General features: G+C 41.0%; 2 protein-coding genes across 3 annotated transcripts in view; one reads left to right on the top strand and one right to left on the bottom strand.

The window, feature by feature from the left end:
- ASPA (aspartoacylase) overlaps nucleotides 1-3,905 on the top strand; it is an 11,998-nt gene extending 8,093 nt beyond the window's left edge. For both annotated transcript variants that reach the window (XM_068210582.1, XM_068210581.1), the window contains one exon: nucleotides 110-3,905. In XM_068210582.1, coding sequence (XP_068066683.1) covers nucleotides 110-322 — 213 coding nt within the window. In that variant the 3' untranslated portion in view covers nucleotides 323-3,905. The remainder of the gene's footprint in view (nucleotides 1-109) is intronic.
- TRPV3 (transient receptor potential cation channel subfamily V member 3) lies at nucleotides 1,072-23,534 on the bottom strand. Its single transcript, XM_068210584.1, has 18 exons — nucleotides 21,599-23,534; nucleotides 17,617-17,739; nucleotides 15,085-15,189; nucleotides 13,450-13,536; nucleotides 12,591-12,748; nucleotides 11,609-11,785; nucleotides 11,283-11,423; nucleotides 10,809-11,089; nucleotides 10,007-10,183; nucleotides 9,001-9,159; nucleotides 8,464-8,565; nucleotides 6,977-7,050; nucleotides 6,198-6,363; nucleotides 5,655-5,721; nucleotides 5,045-5,316; nucleotides 4,532-4,644; nucleotides 3,860-3,930; nucleotides 1,072-3,402 (listed from the first exon to the last, which is right to left on the bottom strand). The coding sequence occupies exons 2-18, from the start codon at nucleotides 17,733-17,735 to the stop codon at nucleotides 3,308-3,310; spliced, it is 2,364 nt and encodes a 787-aa protein (XP_068066685.1). The 5' UTR covers nucleotides 17,736-17,739; nucleotides 21,599-23,534; the 3' UTR covers nucleotides 1,072-3,307.

The raw sequence follows: 23,534 nt of genomic DNA, 5'->3' as shown, positions 1-23,534 counted from the left end.
CTTTTGCCATAAACTGCAGAAATTTGCATAATTAGCATTAACTCAAGTATCACATAAAATATACAGAAACCTGAAAGTAAATATATTATATTTATTTTCTTTCCCTAAGGATCAAGACTGGCAGCCACTGAAGAATGGTGATCCTCAATTTTTGACTCTTGATGGAGAAGTAATTCCATATCAGGGGAACTGTACAGTCTATCCAACATTTATTAATGAAGCTGCATATTATGAAAAGAAACAAGCTTTTGTAAAAACAGAGAAAATCAAACTCACTGCAAAACACCTCAGGTTGTCAGTCTCAGAGCACAGCACTTCTTAAGAGCTTTTTTCATATAAAAAGTGGGTTTCTTTGTGAAGTCCAGGGTCATTCAGCAGTAACTTGTGGGATAAATAAATGCAGAATCTAATTTTTAATTGTAATTTAATTAACCTTGCTGAGCACTTTGAGATCTGTTGTCATAATGCTGATTAGGACTCTGTTTATTGTTTAATAGACTCCTGTAGATGTAGAATTTATAAATATTTTTATGAGGTTTTTATGAAGAAGCTCGTCCACAGTACTACATTGTATACAAAAATTACAGCTTTTCTACTTCATAACCCCAAACCTCAATAACCAACACTTTTTACAATGGGTTAATCCTTTGAATTAATTCCTCAGGTAAACAGGGAATTAAATGTGAGACAAAGGAGAAGCTGGGCAGAGAGAAACAGGGGGAGGGTGAGTATAATAAATTATATTATTTGCATATTTGACTGACCCCCACTCTGCTGAAGTGGAAGCCTTGGGGTTTGTTTTTATATTTACAAACATAAAAACAAGCTAAAAACGGGATTTCAGGGGTATATTCTAAAGAGCTTTACATTTCATTTTAGTGTATTTCACAATTAATTCAAGCTGTTTCTGATTTAAGGCAAGATCTAGGCAGTTACTCTGGTTTTGATGAAGAGCAATGCACAAACCATACTTGAGTATTCCAGGATGGAAATTGAGAAGAATTCCATATGGGGAGACTTGTTCTGTATCTGTAGAGACAAAGCCTGTCATAACATCTTAAAAAGAGAATAAAATGGGGGTTTATTTAATTTTCTAAAGTTGTTTTTTACATATTTGACAAGTAGGTGATAAACCTTATGAAGTTTGCATAAGGATACATTAATTTTTTACTGAAAGATTAATTGTCCAGATAACTCCTAAATTCTACCTTTGAAAAGTGATGTCATCCTCATTTACTACTAAATTTAAAGTATTTCTTCCTTGCCTTTGTGTAACTCCTATGGCAATAAAATAAAAAAAACTAAGGGACAGAATGTTGATTGAATGACAAGTTTTATTTCCTTGATTTAAATAAACATGGTATAAAAAGCACAGAATTACCTGCTCTAGCCATTATTCAGAGTGCCCTGGAGACAGCACGTGGGTGATGCGAGGCGGCCAAGCTTTGTGGCCACACAAGGAGGGATTTCCTGAGTGAGAGCTTTTAGAGGCAGCCCCCAGCTGGTTCCTGAGTTCCTCCCCAGGTTTCGTGCCTGGGCAGGGGCACAGCACGTTCTTGTAGGGTTTTTTGTGCTTTTTTCACAGCCCAGGGCAGCCTCAGCGCAGCACAGAGGCCTCGTTGTGTCTCCAGTGGCCTCATGGCTCAGCCTGGTTCCTGAGTGTGTGTGAAGAGGTATTTTTTTTTTTTCCCTTTGTACAAAAACTGGCAGTGAGAGGATCCAAGCAGAACGGAGCAGTCCTGAGGCAATGTCCTTCCTTGGCAGCCTTGGTGCAAAATCAACGATCAAAGTTTTCGAGACCGCAGGAACTTTTCTTCTCATCCTCACGTCCCCTTCTGAGAAAGCCAAACAGTGCTGGGGTGTGACGTGGTCTGTGGGTACACAAATGTCCTTCCCCTCAAATTCCTGTGCCCAGAACACAGCCCAAGGTTCCTGTGGATCCCATCCATCCATCCAGGATCCCATCCATCCATCCATCCAGGCCGTGGTAGGAATCTCAGGGCACGGCATCTGTCAGGGGCCGGTTGGGCAGCAGGACCCACGCTCACCAAATAATGAAAATATTTTGCATTATCCTTCCCACTGCAGGCTTCCCTCATGCTCTCTTCTGTCTTAAGAAAGTCTTTTGGATCATTTTGCCCACAGCTGCAAAATCCAATGCAATTCTCATTATCATTCAGACACAGAACTGAGTTCCCCTGAGTCTCACCTAAAATAGCACCTTTAAAACAGGCACCACATGAATAATTCTGATGAAAAGCCATGACACTCCAGACACATGTTAATTGAAATTTAAAAGTACACAGAACAAATATTTCTCCTTATATATACACACATAAAATGGAAAACTAAAAATATAATTCATAGTACTTGGTCATCACAGGTAGTGAAATAAGAGCTACAGAAATGCATTACAGAGTCCTCTGAATAAAAAATAAAGTCTGGAATTGCATTGTACTGGACTAATTTTCTTCACCTTGGGAAGAAATACTGACTTCTGATTTTTCTGAAGTGGTTGAATGCAAAAATTAATTCAGAAGAACTTCCAGTGTGGTAACTCTTTATGTAGGAAGATGCAACAGCATGGAAAAGCCAAGGAGGAAAAGTGATGTGACTGGAGCAAAAATCCTCCATCAGGAATTCTATTTCTGCCCTATTATTTCATGGGGAGGCACAGACACACAGTAATAAATAAACAGCAATAAACTCCAATTGTACCCTGGGGACTGCACAGAGGAAAACAGATCAGGCAAAGCCACTGGGATCTGATTTTCCAGCTTATGGGACCAAGCCCCCAGTAACACTGACAGTCAATGCAAAAGCTGCAAATGTACCCAGAACCTTGTGATTTCAAAGTGACATACTTCATTTAGTCATCTGCAGAACTGAAATGCTTTGCTTTTCTCCACAACAAGAACTTTTTTGTTTCAGTGTACAAAATGAGTTTCTCATGAGTTAGGGATCCCAAAAACCAGCAGATTGGGATCATGATGACCTTAATTTTCCACAAAAGGAAGAAATATCTCACATGTGACCTTTTTATCCAGTTAAACATCTCGAGCCAAGTTTGAGGAGCATCAGGCAAACTTGGACAGCAACAGTTTGAGAGGCTCAGAACTGACCCAGTGAAACAATCCCATTTATTTCAGCTCAGCTGCTCTGAATAAATGGGTTCAAGCCATCAGACCGTGTCACTGAAAGTTTGTGTTCCAGCTGGCCACAGCTGTCCAAAACAGCCACAAAGCTTTCAGCACCCACTGCTGATGCTTTTAACCTTCAGAAGAGCCACACGTCAAGCACAGCACAACTAAACAGAAGTTTCAGGCAAATCATCCATTTCTTCAAACGTATTCAGGGTGTTTTTGCTATTAGTTCTTGAATTATCTTGAATTTTGCTTGGATCTGCAAAAAAATGCATTGTAAACAAAACAGGATATGGTAGAAACTGCATAGGCAAGATCAGAGTTTTGCACTTTTTTTTTTTTTTTTTGTTAAAAACATGTATTATTTAAACAGCAAGCTCTCAGTTTGCTACCATATCTTCTACAGAAACTTTTCACCCCAGAGGGAGCTCATTTCTCCAGGACACTCCTGCCCTGGCAGCAAATGGATGTCTTGGATTTCCTGGCCAACATTTATGTCATCCAATATATATGTTACAAAACTTGTTTGCCACCAACCCTCTCTCTAAGTCTTTACCAGTAATTTAACACCACTGCCATATTAACCATTAGTTTCTCTGTCAATAATGTGGGGTTTAATATAAGAGTTTATGTTTTTAAAGGTACAAAACTGTATCAAAAAGCATTTCTGAGAAGAAAAGATTCTGCAAATAGGGTGTCATAAAATTCCACAGTACCTGTTGGCCCTGGATCTTCATTAATAAATGAAACATGGGTTTTCCACTCGGTCCATTTCACTTCATTAATCCTGTTTACATTGTACATAAATTGTGTTATCACCATGCATTATCCCCCACCTTCATCACTGATCTTCTTCCTTTATTCCTTCCTGGGAATGTCACACTTGACCACCTGCTTTGCTGGCACTAAAGCCTGAATGTCTTTTGCACTATGTGAAGGTGAGAATAATACCAAGACTACTTCATAATTTCACACATTGTTAGTACAGTCTTGAAATATTTAAGTATTTTTCATTAAACAGCAGAGTTCTTTAATATGGTAATCATCAATTACCAATCAACTTAACTGTGATTGCTTTTAAGCTGACATTCAAAGGAGATTATGATAAAGTGACATTTACTGCAAACAGATTTGATGCTTCTACAGTCAAAACATATGAAGATGAAAATCTTTTCTTACCAAAAGATTGCCTACATAAAAATTTATACATTTTCCCTATTTAAACAACTGGTTACAACTGAAAAAGAACCCCCAAATTACATTGTTGTGCATCTAGCATAATTTGTAGAGATAACAGAAATATTTTAAAAAGGGTTTGGAGGAGAAATAACCTTGAAATAGCATAAAGACAGGAGAATTGATAGCACATGATTCCAGCTTTGCTTTACCTTAAACACACCCTGGTGTCATTTTCAGCCACTTTACACCGTTCTCCCAGCTGGAATTTTTTCTTCAAGCATTTTGGTAAGAATTTTTCAAATTCCAAAATAGTCCTGGCTCTCTATTGGCAGTGAATAGTAAAATGAGTAAGGTTAGCCATGGTCTGATTTCACAGCATGAAGTTTGCATTTTGTAACAGGTCAAGCCTCCACCCACAGCCAACACCAAAACCAGCAAATCGCTGACAATTTGTGCAAATAGGGATTCAGATTCCTGGAAAAATAGTGAAAAACATCATCCTGTGACATATCCAGGGGAATGAAAGTCATGACAGTTGGAAATCCAAGCCGTGATATCACCTTTAGGATTGCTAATTCCAAAGTTCCTATGATTCTCTAATACTGGAATTATTTATTTCTATTATTCACACACAAAACCAAATGAGGATTATCTTTAACACTTAACCTGCTGAGTCATCATGAGGGCTTTAACCCAAGCACCTCCCAAATTCCCAAACAAACCTGGAGTTTCCAGATGTGCTCACTCTCCTTAGAAATATCCTCCACCGTTTCTCCCATTAACGCAATCAGCATGTTCAAGAGAAGAACAAAAGTCAGCACAACGAAAGTTATGAGGAGCAGGAGAAACAGGACAGGGTACTTGGAGTTCTGCTGGATCTCCAGGTCACCCAGACCCAGGGTGAGCTTGAAAAGATCCATCAGGACAGGTCCCAGGCTGCTGTTGGAGTGGCATTCCCCACCCTCCTGGCACGTCTCAATCAGGGCAGCCAGAGCTGAGAAGAAAGCACGAGGAAGTTTCAGTCACAATCATTATTTAGGAATACAGGACACTTCATCCCAAAGAATTCAAACTGCTGAAGAGAGCCAGAGCTGCCCAGCCACACAGAGCAGCCAGGTGGCAGCTCCAGGAAGCAGAAAGAGCCCACATCCAAATGAGATTCCAGGCATTTGAGACCAGGAGGTAAATCAGTTCACACCTAAACTTAACATCCAGAAGAAAACTCAACATGAGCTCTCATGAAAACAGGGTTCTTATTCATAATAATAATTTTTACTCACACAGAGCATCGGTGCTTACCTACACCAAATATCAATACTTATCAATACTTACCTACACCAAATCCCAGCAAAAACACGATGTAGACAACTAAAAACTTGATCACATCTTGCAGGATGACCTGAAAATGGAATGAAACAGTTGACAGAAATGAAAATTCAGAACTAGCTTTGGGCTTTGGAATTCTGCAGGGGTACAGGTGATGCACACACTAAAGCATCAGACTGCTTTCCTTGAGCAAACAAACCCAAAGGTCTGATTTTTTATCTCAAGCCTGATGTGCTCTCTGAGAGTGACTAATTCTGTACAATACAGACATTACAGATTATGATGCAGTTAAACTGCAGAACTACATTAGCAGGAAAAAACACAAGCTACTCACATATTTGATGTAATAAAAATGTCAATATTAAGGTACAAACTAGTTCCTGCTGTTGAAGAAGAACAAATAGTGTGTTCTGCTGAAATAATGCATAAAAACTGGAAATAAGACATTTCAAAATGAACTATAAAATACATATAATTGCTAAATATACTTGATTTGGATTGTAGAACAATGGAGCATCATCAGGCAGGTAAAAGAAAAGGAAAACTTGCCTTTTGAATCATCACACTGTAAATGCCCATGGACTGGAAGCCTCTGGTGAAATAGAGCATATTGGCCCAGCCAAGGGCCATTGCCAAAACAAGACACACCAGGTGTTCTTTGTAGGAAAACAAGTACAAAAAGACAGAGAAGATCACAAGCAAAGCTTGTATAAAACTGTTAAAAAACAAACATATATGTAAAAGAGAAATTACTAGCACAAAACCAACAACAGAACGGAAAAATACGAAAACAAGATTTCTTTGCTCTTTAGGCTTAATTTGTAATTTCATGCTGCTTTTTTATTCTCCCCATGAAACTGGCATTATAGTTTAATGATAAAATAGGTCAGTGCAAGGAGTATATTAACATATAAAGATTATATTTATTAAAGCTTAACTTAGGTAAACTATTCTCCCCAAAACAGCTGCTCAATGCAGATATTGCTGACAGAATTGTAAGAATCCTTAAAATACCTTAGAAGCCATGTAATTGCAGCTTTAGCTTAATGAATTGATAGAATCATTACAGATTTTCCACAAACAGGGAAGACACTGGCAGGTGGGAAAAATCCACTCCATGCACATCAGCCCTGGTATTGTCACTGACAGTGCAACCAAGAGTTTGTGTTACAGAAAAGCTGCAGACAAACTTACATCCATCCCTCTAAAACTGATAATTTTGAGGGGAAAAAGTGAATATCTGCTACAGGAGCATACTCTCTGTAACCATGAGATAGAGAATTTTATATGTAGTAGGAAAAAAATATATATCTTTTCATCAGACTTACAATGCAAAGTGGAACCAGGCATCAGAGAGAATGGACTGCAGGTCTGAGGGCCTGAGCAGGAAGATGGCCACACTCTGTGCAGGCAGAAACAGAAAATGCAGGCATGGTGAAGAGAAAAGAGACCTCAAAATCTGTTTTTCAAAATAATTTAACTGGTGTTCCAAACTAATCCATCTACTGATAAGATGTGGTAACTTTTAGAATTAATTTTTTTACAGGGCTGTGTCCTGGGGTGACCTTAGGATGCTTGTATCCCCAGCCGTCTGTCCTGTTTATGCTGGGTGTTATGTTCTGTGCCTTCAAGAGTGGCTCTGAAAAGCCAAGTTTTGTTTTGTTATCAGCCTGCTCACTCCCCCACAGCCTGCTGGACACCGATGGTGCAGTACACAGTGCTGCTTTGGCTTTTGGCTTTTGCTGGACATAGATGGTGCAGTACACAGTGCTGCTTTGGCTTTTGGCTTTTGCTGGACACCGATGGTGCAGTACACAGTGCTGCTTTGGCTTTTGGCTTTTGCTGGACACCGATGGTGCAGTACACAGTGCTGCTTTGGCTTTTGGCTTTTGCTGGACATAGATGGTGCAGTACACAGTGCTGCTTTGGCTTTTGGCTTTTGCCTTTGCTCTTGCTCTTTGTTCCTGCTTGCTTTTGCTGGTTTGTTTTTTTTTTTTTTTTGCTTGTTAGTTAGTTTAGCTGGGCAGTCCGAATTTCCCCTGGAATGCTTTTCTTTCCCTTTTCTGGGAACCATTTGAACCTGCTCTGGACTGGGACCTGGGAACACGGAGAGTTTGCACTTTGTGGCCTGCAGCAGCCATTCCCCGAGCCAGAGGGATTGATAACAGAGTGACCGCTCCCAGGAGAGACTTTCTGAATTTGTCATCTCTTCTGAGCGGTGAAAGGGTTTTGTCATCTGGTGCTGTTCATTTTTTTTGTGCTGGGGAGTGCTTTGCCTGCTCAATAAACAGTTTTTTTTTCCACTTCTCTCCAAGGAAATTCTTCCTGAACCAGGTGGGGGGAGGGCCTATGGGGGTTTGCTTTCTGGGGGCTCCTTCCAGAGGTTTCTCCCAGATTTGCCCTAAACCAGGACAGGCTGCAAATTCAGAGGTTCAAATTCTGTCATCTCTGGCATAATTTAAGTTACTGGTTTTAATTACTTACAGTACATGGCAAAATTACACCACAGGATTTGTTTTTCATTACAACTTGCAATTCTTTTGTCCTTGAAGCCAATAATTTGACAAGACTGGTATTATACAAAGATCTCTGCATTGACAATTTGAAAAGCAAACATCCTTATATTTGTTTCATAGTTGTTATCAAATATATAATCAGGGTCATTCTGAATAAGTGATTGTGCCAAAGATTTGAAAATTACACATATCAGAGATACTCCATGACTATTGCCAGTATCAGCAGCAGCATATTCATAAATTTAGAGAAGTTCTTTACAAATTAGCTGTATATTTGTTTCTAAAAAAAAAAAACTTACCTCTTTTATGGCTAAAAATATTGCTCCTAACATAACCATCACCTGTCCTGACAACTGCAGCCACCCCACTCCTCGGGTCAGAGCCAGTGGATAAGGAGGAGCCTGCAAAACAAATCCAGAAGGAAAATTTCACTTCCATCCCTGAAGGGTAAAAGGCAAAGCAAGAGAAACCCTCACACCTGTAACTCTCTGAGTTCACAGTTTCTTCCCTTCCAGGGAGAATTTTCTTGATGTATTTACACAATCAGCCCCCTAACAGAGGTATTTGAAATATCAGAAGTTTCTTTCTTAAAGGAAAAACAAAATACCCTTTTCCTACCTTCAGAAATTTCACAGTCTTTGTATCATTTATTTGTATTTTAGGTCACTTCCACAAAATGCAAATCTGATGCTCCCACACTGATGTGGGAGAACGTGGTCTCTCTATACCCAGATATTCCAATATCTGGCCTTGCTTTAGCATTTTAAATACAATTCAGGAAATACTATTGCCTTTGAAGTCAGTAAAATTTGGTGAGGTTCAGCTGCTGCACTCACTTCATTTTCATTAGGCCTGTGGTAGGAAACCAATGTTAATGTTACATTGTACAGGAAATAAAAACAGCAGGACATGAAGAACATGTGCCGCGCAAACTTCTTCCATTTCATCCTCAGCAGTGAGTTCAGAGGCTCCAAAGTCAGCATCTCGTGACGATTCTGAGGAGAAAAAAAAAATACATGACAAATGTAAATATTTCAGCTCGCTGCCCGTAAGGAAAGGGAATTTTAGGTGTGAATTTTGTGTATTTCCTTCCATGCTATCCTTGCTGCTCTAGAAACACCTCTGTGTTCAGGGAAGTGCCAGAGCTCCCTGGCATGGGACAAAGGGACAATTCCTCCTCCCGCTGGGATAAGCTGCCATTCCCAGCCTGCTGAAGTATGTCTGAGCTAAAACTCTCCTGGGAACTCCTGGTCCTGCTTCCTGTGGAAGTTTTGTGGCAGGATCTGCATTCAGCAAATATAAAATCCTGGCTTTGTAAATCAAGCACTCCTAAACACCTAAAATACAAACCTGTTAAGTAAAGTTTATTTGGTCTGACCAGCTTGGCCATATTTATGTTGCTAAGTCAAATTAATGCTTCAAATGTAGGAAAAGACACTCCCAAAATAACTAACCTGTGTTGCAGGAGCTGAATAGATATTTGCTTACAGCTGACATAATGCAGCAGCATAAAATTTATCCTGCTCCTGATACAATAACTGAGAACCAAAAATTACTGCCCACAAGTAATTCAGTTGTTTGCAAGGCTGACACTTCTAAAATGGGGATGCTGCTAGAAAAAAAATATATTTTAATATATATTATTAATTATATTTATTATATAATATTTTGTATATTTAATAATACATTGCTCTATTATTTTTAATATTTAAATAATATTTAAATAATAATTGAGATTTAATAATCTAAACACTGTTTAAATATTTAAAATAATTCAGTTATTATTTTTATTCTATTTTTAATAATACAGATTTTTATTTTATATAAAAATAGGCAACTTACACCAATATTTGTATTATAGACAATGATTTCCAGCACTGAGTTGTCAGCAGTGGTGTCCAGCTCTGTCAGGTCATACAGAGAAGACTGAACAGGACCATAAGCCCAGTCTGTGAATTTTCTGGACAGGCTCCTGTTTGGCTTCTCTCTGATCTCTCTGCTCAGGATGTACTTCAGAATCTGAAACATGAACAGATCATTTGTCAGCGGCTGGGAAGGGAGAAACACATGAATACACTTGCCCAAACTCCCACCTTTTATATGTAACATTTTGTACAGCTGTTCAGTTTAGTGTATTGGTAATTTTGTCATTCAGTGAGGGGTGCTGGAGGTGAAAAACCTCTAAGAAATACGTTTAGTGGTTTTAATGCCTTCAGATTTCCTGTCAGAGATATTTTTCTAAAGGATGAAAGCACAATTTTCCATGTGTTCATTTATGCCTTCCTTAAGGACTTAATTACTTTCTAAGTCATCCCAGTGCCAGTTCTTTACACTACAGTTGATTCATGCTAACCAAACTCTACAGCAGTACAACAGAGCAGTCCTAGTGAGATTTCTGAAATTGTTTGGTGGTAAATGCAGAATTTCTCTACAACAGAAGGCTGGTTCTAAACAGCTTGTGTACTTTGTACAGAGGGAGGGAGTTACAGAGAAACCTTGAGGCATTAAAACAGCACTGCAATGGAAATATTTGTGTTTTGAACAAAATTAGCTCACTAATACTGGTACAAAACAGCATAACCAGCCTGGAAAGAGATGTGCCAGAGCACAAGCTTCTCCTAGATGCTACTGAAATCACACCCACCTCTAATTTCCCAGTTTTTGCAGCTAATTGCAGCGGTGTCAAACCCTCCTTATTCTTGGTTGTTTCCAGAGTTCTGTCTTTACTTTTCAGCAGGATCATGTCATACATTCTGATCACAAAGTCATTCTGTGTTTTGGAGTCCTCTGCCACGGTCACTAATGCATGGAGGATGTTGTTTCCTCTGGAATCCTGAGAGGAAATATTGGTCCTGGCATTGTCCATTAACAGCTCAATTATGTCTGGCTGGTTGGTACATGCTGCCAAAGCCAGGGCAGTCTCACCTACAGAATCACAAAATGCAATAAGTGGTCATGGTTTATTTCAAGCATTCAAATCAGAATAGAAAATACTGTGTTAACATCTTAATATGTGAAAGCACATTTATATATTGATTGTACTGGATGAAGCTCTTGTTTTATGGAAGTTTTGGGTATTTCTTCTTAACTTTTCCAGAAATATCTCAATTCCACTTACCAAAATAAAAGCCTTCATGCTTGTGTTTGGGATTAAAGAAAATACCCTGGGCATGAGCATTGACATCAGCTCCTTTCTCTATGAGGCTCTGGGTGATTTCATACTGTCTCCGCTCAATGGCAATATTTAGAGCTGTCTGGCCTGAAAAAGCAGACACAGGAATTTAGGGCTGAGTCTCTCAAGCACACTCTGAAACATTAATGATGTTTCACAAAAGATGGCACCAGTGACAATGAATAAAAGTTGGTTCAAGGGATTTAAACCATTATTATTTTATAGAGGTTACATTTAACCATATACCTGAAAGTGCTATCAGATGGCAATACCTTTATATGCCTCTTCTGTGTATGCTGCATTGATAAATCTCTCCAAAATGCCATTTTCCTCTGCAAAGGACAGGAGCATGTTCACTATCTCATTTGTGTTCTGGTTGATGTTCAGCAGAGCTTTCATCAGACAAGTTTTGCCAGTATCTGAAGCCGTGAACTTCTTCATCAAGTAATCTACAAGAGTGAATTTTGAGATTAGATCATTGTTACTTATGAAACTTCTGTTCATTAGGGGTGAAACCAGAGGGATATAGATGAACAAAAACTATTTGCCAAACCATGACTCCATCCTGTTCACTTTGTTCTTGAGCACCATGGCAACCTTGGTTTTCCTGCTGGACATCATGGTGCCATAACTACCAAATTCCCAGGGAAATAAAGATCATTCCCAGGGAAATAAAGATCATTCCCAGGGAAATAAAGATCATTCCCAGGGAAATAAAGATAATTCACAGGTTTAGGCTGCACCTGAGCTGCCAGAAGAGCTGGCAGCCCACCCCTGATGCCTTGAGAAGGCTGACCTAAAACGGAGCAGGACAGAGTTAAAGAATAAAGCAGTGATTTCTCAGAAGTCCTCCATGGATCCACCCTGGGCAGCACCAGAGCCCAGCCAGGGCTGAACCCAAGGTGAACCAAAATGGTCCCAAAATGGGCACGAGGTCACGGGGGCTCTCACTGTGATCAGCTCTGCTCCATTGGCACGTTGGAGTTCATTGTCCCATTCCAGCTCCAGCCCATGCAGTCCCATCCTTCCTGGCTTTTTCTCTCCAGCCCACGTTGTTTGTGCTCTTGGGCCTGAGACCTGGACCATTTGTCCTTGGTCCCCAGCTACAGCAGGAATTATTTTGTCTCCCTGCTCTGTGCAGAGAGCTCACCATCCCCTAATACAAAACTCAGAAATGCACACTAAAGCAGCACAGAATGTGAAAAATATAAAACCTGACAGCTGAGGCAGCAGCCTGGGTGCCTCAGGGCTCACCTGGCACGGGCAGGGAGGTGCAGGCGCCCGAGCGCTCCCTCAGCTCGGCCAGCAGCCGCTGCAGCTCCTCCGCGTTCCCCTCGGACACTGCCCGGAACAGGTTCCTCTTCAGCTTCTTCCTGGCACTCCTCAGCTCAGGGCCTTGGCATGTGGTAGCACTGAATTGGAAGAATTCATCATGAAACTGCTGATGCAATTTATCCTGGTTTATTTTAATTTTTTTAAGAAGGGTAAAGCCAAATACAGTTGTTGGCCCCAGACTACACGAGCTTGCCCCGCTGCCATGGATAGCTCAGAACATTTCTCACATTGCTTATCTGCAGCTAAGTGGGCTGTTGAGAGGCTGCTTTATTATAAACAGCACGTTTTTCAAGTATTTTGTGTTTTATTAATTTTATTTTATTCATTTTTATTCATGTTTTCCATTCTCCTAGGATAAAGACTGAGGAACACTTTGCTCTGCCCCAACTGACTGCAGTGCTGAGGTTACCTTGGGCTGCTCTCACAGCAGAAGAGAGTTCTTAACCTCACATCTCACACCACTTTCTGATCATCCTTTATTCTGGAAAAAGAATGATTTCATATTTCCCCCAAGCAGAAATACTCCATGCCTGGTTGTGGTGTGTGGGTCCTGCATTGCCATCTAAAAAACCCCATTTTATATAAAGAATCCTCACACTAAATATGAAAATTGACAGATTAGAGTTGTTTATTTCAACATTTAATTATTAAAGGATCCAAAAGGCATGCACACATGACCTTTTATCTAAAAACTGGCAGGAAAAAATAGGTAATATTTACCTTACTACATACTGAATCAGTTGAAAATGTGCTGAGAAATATTTGTGCCTCCACTCACCCACAGCTGTCCACGTTGGGGCTGTATTCTGTGGCATCATCCTGAAGAGACTGAGGGGAATCCATGTCGTCCCCATTTGCAGATGCACTGCAGAGAAAGAAAAGCAAATGTGCCAAAATATTAGCAGGTATTTTGGCAAATTGCATGAAGAAACAGTCAGTGGTAGGATACAGTATCTGCACTAGAGCTTAAATTAGCCCAGTTTGACATTGGACTTTTAATTCTATCATTTTATCTCCCACATGGATTTTAAAGTGAGTGATAAAAACGAAGAGACTCGCAGGATTTTTATTATATTTTAAAAAAGACCACATTAGGAAAGCAATCTGCTTTGTGTTTTATTATTTCACTACAGATCCTGAAACCGTGGGAACTTTTTTCTTTTTTTTTTTTTATGATCACTGCTTTTTATGCATCACCCTGAATGCTTGAAGCTTGCATTCTTCCTTTTCACGTGCTTAATTTGTCATCTGGCACAAAACAAGTGCTAAATCAGTAGCAGTCAGTGGGTTGCAAGCCCACAATGAAAGATTTACCTAAAGATTTACTACACAGAACACTGGAGGCAATTCAGGAGTGTTTTGTGGCTGACTTGAATGAAAGAAATTGAGGACTGGGCCCTAAATAGATGTGTAGGTGATATATTTAAAGGATTTTCAATGGCATTGATATTTTGTAATTGCTGTACATAATTTCCACACAATCCTAAAAGCAGATCTGACTTCAAAAAATTAAGATAAAGGAGTATCTTACTTGTATTTTTGTTTTCTCTAAGGTTCAGATTGGATGAACTACCTCAGGTTAATAATTTAGGGAACCTGAGCTATTAATTATTGGCAGAACAGATGCAGGGACAGCACTGCTCTGGAGGTATTCCCTTCCCTTTGAAATAAATCTGGGAGCTCTGAGTCCATTCCTAATCCATTTGTCTCCTCTGCAGAAAGCTGAGTAATGTGGTGACAAAGCACATGTGCAGGTCACTTCCTGAATGACAGGGGGAAATTTGGACACCTCTCCTCTGAAACCAAAATCAGCCTGTCAGCCAATTCCTAAAAGCTGACCAGACATCCTCAGCCACAAAAGCCTTTGGCCATTCTGGGTCTGTGCCAGATTTGTGACATATTTCCCTTACTCATAATTATTGGCTGTTAGCACCCCGCACATTTTTTAAAATTAAATGTATTCTTCTCAGTCATAATTTTTCTCTATTCATTCAGCATGAATGGCTGCTTTAAATATTTCAGATTCAGCATTTCCACGTTTGATTGTTAATGAGCAACAGAGGGAAGACGTCAGCAGCCAGCTGGGAACAGCTAAATTAGGTTGTGATCTTCACACAGCAGAAAACACCCAAAGGAGAGCATGGAGTTTGTTCTAATAAGAGGCTAAGATTAAAAATATATATATATATACTGATTTAAAATTTATTCAGATCTGATTTATTCCATAGAAACAACAGTAATAGATGAAACCAAAGATAAATCTCCAGTGAAGTTCTGTCTTTGAAGTGCCCAAAAGCTGTAAAAAGTCATGTGAAATCCTGGCACTGAGGCCCAAGGAGAACTAAGGGGAAGCTGCTGGGAAGAAAAGAGCTATTTTTGCAGCAGGACCATTGCTTGTGCATCTGGAACTTACCACGGGCGAATATTGGAATCCATGGGTTTGGAAAACACGGGGGGAGAGGTGTTATTGGGACTGGCATTGCTTTCAAAACCATCAATCTCCAGGAAAAAGTGGGAACTGTTGAAGACAGTGCATTTAAAAAAATATCAGTGCTAAAAGGCAAGCCCAACCACAAACCAAGAAAACAACTACCAAGGATAAGCTGGATAATTTATCTCTCCTGGCATTAAACCTGAGCTGGAGCTGAGGCTTATCTGCTTTCCCCGAGGGGATCCCAGCCTGTGCCCAGCGCTTCCAGGCTGGCAGATGGGCAAAATTCCCAAGGTATTTTCGGAACACATGGCATCAGATCCTGACATATGTGAGCAGCAATCTCTAAACCAGCCTTGCACCCAGTTCCTGTCACTGCCCAGCCACACAAAATGATTTTTTTTAATCCTAGTCCCTGCTCTTCCAGCCAGGAGCCACCAGGATGGATAATCTCAAACCCATTAGCAGTGATAGTGATTAAATCAGAAAGTTTGAAAGGTTACAGTTCAGTGACATCAGGCATTTCCACCAGCCAGGGCTGAATGTGTCCCCTTGCCTGCACAACATTTAATTGTTTTCCCTGTAAATAATTATATAAATATTGATTGTGAAAAGAAATAAAATTTGCAACAACACAAAGTGATATGAAAAGTATGATTTCACTTTTTAAAAGCCTGCAGAGTTGAGAGGCAAAAATCAGTGGCTTGGTTTTACTGGATCTCAGTAAAACATTGCTACAGCTCCCACAGACTGAGGAGTTTTAGGAGTGGATGTAGCAACTCCCACAGGGGCTGTTGTTCAGAAACTGCCTTACATGTCTAAAATGTTGCATTAGTCTCCTGGAAAACCTTTCCAATTCACCTAATATTTATGGGTTTGTCCATAGGGCATTCCTTATCTAACTGCACTTCCAACAAGATTTTCTGGGGAAGATGAAGCAGTTGTATTGATGGCAAAATGCAAAAAAAGAAAAAAAGGTATTATTTAAAATAGTATTATTAGGACACCACTGAATAACCTGATTTTTGCTAAAAATAGCAGCATCTAGTTCACCTCCTTTTCCAAAGGCTCGATGATCCAGCTGTTAATTCTGGCATCCAACAGCTGTGCAGCAGCTGGGAAGGGAACCCTGCTTTGGGGGCTGACAGACCCCACCTCTCCTGACCTGGGCATGTCATGGGAGGGCAAGAACACCCCCAAAGCCACCGAGCAAAGCAGGGTGCCATCAAATAGCCAGGTGCTGACGTGGCCAGGTGCTCTGGCCACAGGCATCAGCAGGCTCTGCCAGCCTCCTCCCCGCCCACCCCTCGCATTTCCTGTGCTTAATTAGAACTTGGAACACCCAAATTCCGGGGGCTTCCAGCTGGGAATGCCACTGGCTTTCAAGAAAGTGAATATTGAGAGTGAGAAATGCCACCCTGGGAGTGCAGCAGCTCTGCTGGGGCAGGGGAGGGAGAGTTTTGAAGGAACAGCATGAAGCAGCATTGGAACATGTAATTAATAGAATGTGTTAAAGCTCTGCATTAAAATCCACGTGATGTGGGTGCTGTGTGTTGCAGGAATGCTGCCAGCCACACCCTGAGCTCTGTCTTGAGAGGTGGGAAAAACCCCAGGGTTCCTGTTCCCGAGGCCACAAGGAGTGTGAGATTGGGGTTCAGGAATTGAGGGTTTGGCTTTGGCAATGTTCCTATAACTCTACAATCTGCCAGGGAATTGCCCCTTTTTGAAGTGCTGGGTGTATGATGGGCTGTTCAGACACTGTGTCTCCTCCCATATGCCACCAAAGAGCTTCTCTTCTTGAATTTAATGACAAAAAGACAAATTGGACCACCCAGGCAGTGGATCTCAAATAACTAATGGCACCATTCCTGTGAAAAGTGATTCCTCTGATTATTGAGAATTATAAATGTCGGAACAGCCACAATTGGCCAGGCCTTCAGAGTTTCAGAAATTGCCATAATAACCAGTAATTATTCATTATGAAAAGTTTATGAATGAAAATTCATCCTCACTCTACAGTGAGTTAGTTGTCTTCATAGTATCAGGCAGGAATTACAGCTCATATTTCCCCATTCATATTAAATACAAACCCTCAATCCCTTTATTAATTCTCTAAGATCAATTATGAATGAAAGTGAATATTTTATAAAACAGCAAAAAAGTCTCATTAACTGGACTAATGAAAGAGAGTGAATTTAGGTTTCTGTTTGTGATAGGATTTTTCAAACCTCCTGCTCTCCCAGCCCCCTGCCTCTCCATAATCTGTCACATTTCCATGTGAGGCTAAGTTTGAAATGCTCCCTTTTTTCAAGCCAAGATCTCTTACCTAAAACCTGGTGTGTTCTTCCATGTGATCTCTTAAAAAGATCACTTTATACCAAACATTAACCATCATTAGATCGAATTCTTGTGAGGTTACAGACAACAAAGATGTTGATGGTATTTCAGAGTAAAGATCTCCCAGAGGAGATAAAGCAGGGAGTTTTACTGGTTTAGGCTCAGCTGGAGTCCTACCTTTTCTTGGTGGGAGTGCCTTCAGTCACCTTTTTCTCTTGCTGGTTTGCAGGGGGATTTCCAGGCAGGTTTGTTTTCTTGCCCATTAGTGGAACAATTTCGTTGTTATCTTTAATCATGTTTCTGCAGTAGAGGAACATCAGTTATTGGACTACTGTTCCTTTGAAGGAAGTGTGGTGACCAAATTGCCTCTTTACAGTCTCTTCACGTGTAAACACACAAATATTGATTCTTTTTTTCCCCAAAGTTTCTCATTTTTCAGCCGTTAAGCACACACCTCCACCATTTCATGTGTCAAATCTGGAGGGTTCCACACATGACTCATTAAATTGCAGTCTATGACAAGTGCCATTAAAAGTGGTACCAGGAGAACCATAAATTCAAACCTGTGCCTAAATTAAACTGAAGGGAGCCTGTCAGTCCCAGTGACAGTGTGTGTTATTCAGAGAAAAAGAAAGATGACTTTTATAAGTAGCCCCAAAGTTGGGCATCTTTTCAGTTAATCTGTGCAGTCTGCTCTTGACCAAGATTATTTCAGAAAAGTGGTAACTCCCAGGAAGATCTGTGCAACAGCAAACAGATAAAGGAAGGTTCCAGATGTGAAAAGAACAAAGAAAAATCCCTGAAAGTTTTCGCTGCATTGGAACAGCAGAAGCAGCAGACTGAAAACGATGCCCAAGATGAGCTTAGCTAAATTATCACATGGATAACATCCAGGATTTGTGTCCTGGTGATTTCCCAACATTTCCTCAGGAAAAATAAAAAAAAAAACCTCATGATTCTGCTGGAGGGAAATGACCACCAGCACATGACACAAAAGGATCTTGATGCAGTTACCTGCCTAGGAACACCCACAGCATGAATTCTGCAAGGAATAATGAACTATCTCCCTGTTTCTCAATCTACTACTCAAGGGCATCATTTTAAATGGCCCAGGATAATTTGAAAGCAAGAAGGTGAATTCAGGATACATTAAAATTCACTGAAGGTACACCCAGGAAGATTTATGAGGTCAGGGATCCATTCCCAAGGAAATCAGGGGAGTGGCCTCTATACCCAAGGACAAATGTAAAAATAATTTGCCTGCAAAGTTTGAACAAAATCAACCACACATTTTTCCTCCCTCCTACTCCACTTTCCTTAATGTGACAAATGTACACACACAATTTTTCTGCTCCTGTCACAGTGCTGTCAGTGTGCCTTAGCACCAGGATCCCTTCATTCTGGGAGTATCAAGATACAGAAAGCAGATTGTTCAGAGTGTTTGAAAAGACATGACACCTGGTATGAGAGAGGAGCCAGGAATATCAAATACACTGGTATTGGAGTGAAAGTCTATTAATGCATAAACAACAAATGTTTAATTATGGCAATTTTCAATCCCAAGTACAGAGAGCTGAGAATTTCCAGGGTCCAAACACTCCTAAGTGCAGCTGTAATCTCTGGCACTCTGTGGAATAGGAACTTGAAACATTGGAAAGGACTCCTTACCTTGCAAAGGCTGGCTGAAGAAACAGGCATGAAAAGGAATTTTTATAGTGTTTTTTTTACCATTGGCAGGTGTGTTCACACTAGGAAACATTCCTAGTTTGGATGAATTCCCTAAGAATTCGTGTCACAGCTTTCACAGAAATAATTTATAAAGGGAAAAATATTTTTACTTGCATACAAAGTACACCACAGCTTCTAGTAAATGCTGAGAAGAGCTGAATTTGGAGATGACACAGTGGAGGTGGGAAGAGGGGGTTTGTCTGTGCCACTGGAAATGCCACTCACTAAGTCCCCAGACACGTGTTGTGTCACTGAACACACTGATAAACATTTAGTCTAAACACAGCTAAAACAAATGGCTGTTGTCCTGCTTAGTTCATAAATAATTCTGCTATTTACTTTTTACCAAGTACTTAAAGAATACAAAGCAGAGTGTGGGCAAAGACATCTCCCATCCCGAGGAAGAGGCAAATGGGATACTTGACATAAATCAAATAAAAGAGGACCATGGTGGGGATGGACATTAAATAGCTTCACAAAATAAGTGGCTTTAAAGGAAGAGAATAGTTGGGAACAGGTTTGAAAAGTCTAAAAGTCAACAAAAGGAGTTGTCAAGTTGAGAAGGGCTCAGCTGGGTGGGGTGTGAAGTCAGAGGGGTGAGAGAGCAGAAGGAAGAGCTGGAGGAATAAAGATCGAATGAAATCCCTAAATTCCTCCTAAATTCCTCTCGTTTGTGAGTGATGCTGGAGCTGCTCAGAGATGGCAACACCTCCCTGAAAGGGCAGCAGCTCCAAGCCCCATTTGCAGTCGGTTTTCAGCACAGAGATTTTAGCAGTGACTCGAGAACAGGCTGCACCTCTGAGGAGAGGTGGGGAATAACCAAACATAGCCCTGGAGTTGTGTTGGATGGTGAAGGACTGCTGAAGCACCAGTGATGTAAGGAAGCAGTTTGGGAAGGAAAAATAGGACAGATTTCCTCAAGTACAGAGGGACTAAACTTTCAAAAGCACAGAGATGTGACTGTATCCCAGCCAAAAAGTCTATTTTAAATGAGATTTTAATCAGCCTGCCCAAGTAAATAACTGCAGGCACCATAGCAGAAGTACCTTGCTACAGTGCTGAGGCAGCGTCTGCCTCATTTTTAATCACAATTAATTGTGTGCTGAGATGAAAACTAAGCTGGGCTCTCAGCAGCAGCTTCCAGTGCACTATCATTTCCTGTAATCTCTGACAGAAAGAGAAAAATAGTGCAGCAGCCTGAAAAGTGTCAGATCTAAGCAGTGTAGCTTACCTCACCTGATACAGAGTGTTGTCTTTGGTTGTGACTATTTTCTATTCCCATTATCTCCTTAATTGTCACTTACAGGCCACCAGAGAAGTGGCTTCTTTGAAGTGGCCAGCAAGACAAAAACCTTGCATTGATTTATAGTATCAAGAATTACTTTGAAAGGGGTCTGAGGAGTTGGTATCTGACCTCCAGTGTGCTGGGGGTAAGAAAAGGGAATTTATCTGTGATGGTGAATAGCATTCTGCCATTGCTACACATTATCACAGACTCACCTTCTGCTTATCTGAGAACAGGAAAAATCACACATATCTGTATCTCTATATCTCAGTACCAGTTTCTACAACGTGGCTAAAGAGAGAATCCTACAAATCAGCAGAAAGACTCAGCTGTGATGTTGTGGCACAAAGGTCTCCCCTTCCCTGGGGGCGGAGGGGGGGAAGTGACTCCCAAGAGCTGTTTCATTCACAGGCTCCTTCCCAGCACCTACCACCTAATTCTTACTGGCCATAAAAAGTAAATCCCCTCCTCGAGGGGAAAGCTGGTAAAACTTCATTTTGACTTTTCTGCGTTATTTATGAGTCATATCAGCAGAAAGTCACACTTGGTAGGAAGAGCTTCATCTTCCTCTAAGTTTTTAAACTTTTGAGGGGCATTCATAGGCTTCAGGTGCTACCAAGAATGCTCTTCTTGGTAAGAAATTTTCACTTTCCTATGAAGGTTCTTCCTAACAAAAATTAAAAAAAAAAACCTTGAAAAGCAACATTTTTTTCCCTGAGGAAAAGTGATTTGAGATTGTTTACCTGCCTATTTCTGAATTAAATAAAAAGAAGGGTTTTTCTGAGTTGAAACAACTTATTCTGTACTTTATATTTGACTTTTAGTGGTCACTACAGTAGCTGAAACTTTTGGTGGAAGATGATGAATGTATAAAAGTTATGATATTATGTTCTGGATCCCCTTGGCACAGGAATTAGGAAGTGCAACAGTGTTCCAGGCTGACAAACACAAATTAAATCAGGCCTGTCCTTCACTCCTGAATGCCCAAGGAAATAGCACAGCTCAGGAGAGCCATTTACAGACTAGAAGAACAGAAACAAGCACAACAGAAACACATTCTCTGTGTGAAGGATGGGTTCCACCTCTGTCTCTGGAAGATTTCCCCCTCTCCAAAGCATCACCCCCAAACACCCCTGGAGCACTCACCCTGGTCACAGCACCTCCATGTCGGCGTGGACGGATCTGGGCGGCGAAAACCAAAGCAAGGCCCCGCTGACAACATCCAAAACTCATCTGCCAAAGGAGCAAAACCACACTCAGGTTCCAGACTATCCCAAAAACACAAAAGCACCCTGCTCCAGGCATCTGGTGTGCTCAGCTGGGGAGCAGAGCCAGGGGAGCGCCGAGGAACCGCGGCCGCACCGAGTTTGCTCCATCTGAAATTAGGGAGCCGGGAGAAACTGGCCAGGCAACAACTCTTGACTTCAGAGCTGCTGAAGTGGGATGACACACAAGCAATAATTACACACTGGAGTGTTACTAAAGCTGAGTTGCTCACAGGTGACTTCATGGCAGCAGTGGAGTATCTCAGGTGATCGCTGCTCTGCAGTTTACATGCTGTTTGCAAAGGAAAATGGTTGTGCAGCTGCATTTGGGTTGTAAATGACACCTTTTTGTCATGCTCAGTTTATTACATAACATGGACCTACTCAGAAGGCAAAAAGCAAAAACAAGGAAATGTTCCTAAGTGCTCCAGCAAGCAGAAATTTTTGCTGTTACTTCGAAAATTCACAAACTACGTTAGAAAATCTTATAATTGCACAGTGCTGTCAGGGAAAACGTGGGGGGTGTGTTTAAATTTTTCCCTGCCTGTAAAAGTTTTTAATGAATATGTCCCCACAGGGGCTGTGGGAACACAACCAGCTGGGTTTCACATCCCTGTGACAGGCAATGGCTTTTCTCAGCTCTTCTACTTTGGAGCTGTTGAGCAATGGTGGATGCAGAATTCTGGTCTGGGACATACCAAAAGAGTGACCATAAGTTCCTCTGCTCTTTTTATAGAATCTTTGCATTATCACCAGAAATAGGATGTGAAAAACTCCTTTGTCTTTGTAGTCAGACCTGCAAGGTGTATTTACAGCTGCTGGTCTTGAGTTAATTATTAGATAGGAGTTTAAGAATAACTATGTGGGCAGCAAAACAGGAATCTTTTTTCAGCTGTAGACAAGGGCAAAAAAAAGTCAAGTTTGGGTGGTGATTTTTGGTAGAAGGTAGAGCAAAATCTGGAAGTAAAACCAAAATATCTTTGGCTACTACAACACAGACATTTTAATCCAAACATTATGGCATTAAAATACATCTACAAACTTAAGGTAAGCTCCTCCTGTTCATAAATTATCTTTAAAAACAGGTCTGCTGAGTGTTACATTTGCCTCAGACCTTGTGTGAAATGCCAGGAGCACTGCACAGTTCCTGCTAATGAATCAGCTCCCAGCAGCTGCGTGGGGAAAGGGGCTGTGCCCGGGCTGGTTGGGTTTGGCACTGGGGATCCCTTTGGCTGGAGGTGCTGAGCACCTATCCAGCTCTGCCTGACAAATTCCTGCTCTGCTCCAAACCCTGTGCCAGGAGATGTTCACATCTTGCCAAATGTCTGAGCTAAGCTCTGACAAGCCAGAGGCAGCTGCTTTGATGGTCTTTTAGTTTAAGAACCTGGAATAAGGACTGGATCTTGCCATTCCCTCCTGTCTGGGACAGCACCAGCTTGGTTCTCCACACAAACTGCAAGGAACTGTTTAATTGAAGTCACTCTGAGGGTGGAAATAAGCAAAGCCACATGAAATCTGGGTGAAGGTGCATTTGAGGACTCTTGCTTTACCTCTGATCAACCACAGTAACAGAAATCCTTTTGCTAAGGAGGGAAAATGAGTTTGGCAGCAAGCAGGACTTTGAATTTGGAAAGCAGCTATATCTGAAAGCAGCCAGATCTGTGGGGTTTAGCAGAACACAGCACCTAGCAGGAAGGGTCTATTTATAATGTTGTGGCAGTTATCCAGAGAGGAAAACCCAGGACAAGCAGCAGCAAGAGAGGCAGAGCCCTGCTGCCCACAGAGAGGTGCAGGGACTGCAGGAGCTGAGAGCAGCT

This window comes from Anomalospiza imberbis, chromosome 20 (genome assembly GCF_031753505.1).
Source record: "Anomalospiza imberbis isolate Cuckoo-Finch-1a 21T00152 chromosome 20, ASM3175350v1, whole genome shotgun sequence".
Taxonomy (NCBI): domain Eukaryota; kingdom Metazoa; phylum Chordata; class Aves; order Passeriformes; family Viduidae; genus Anomalospiza; species Anomalospiza imberbis.
The sequence above is the reverse complement of the archived record's forward strand: the minus strand, read 5'-3'. Positions and strand labels throughout refer to the sequence as shown.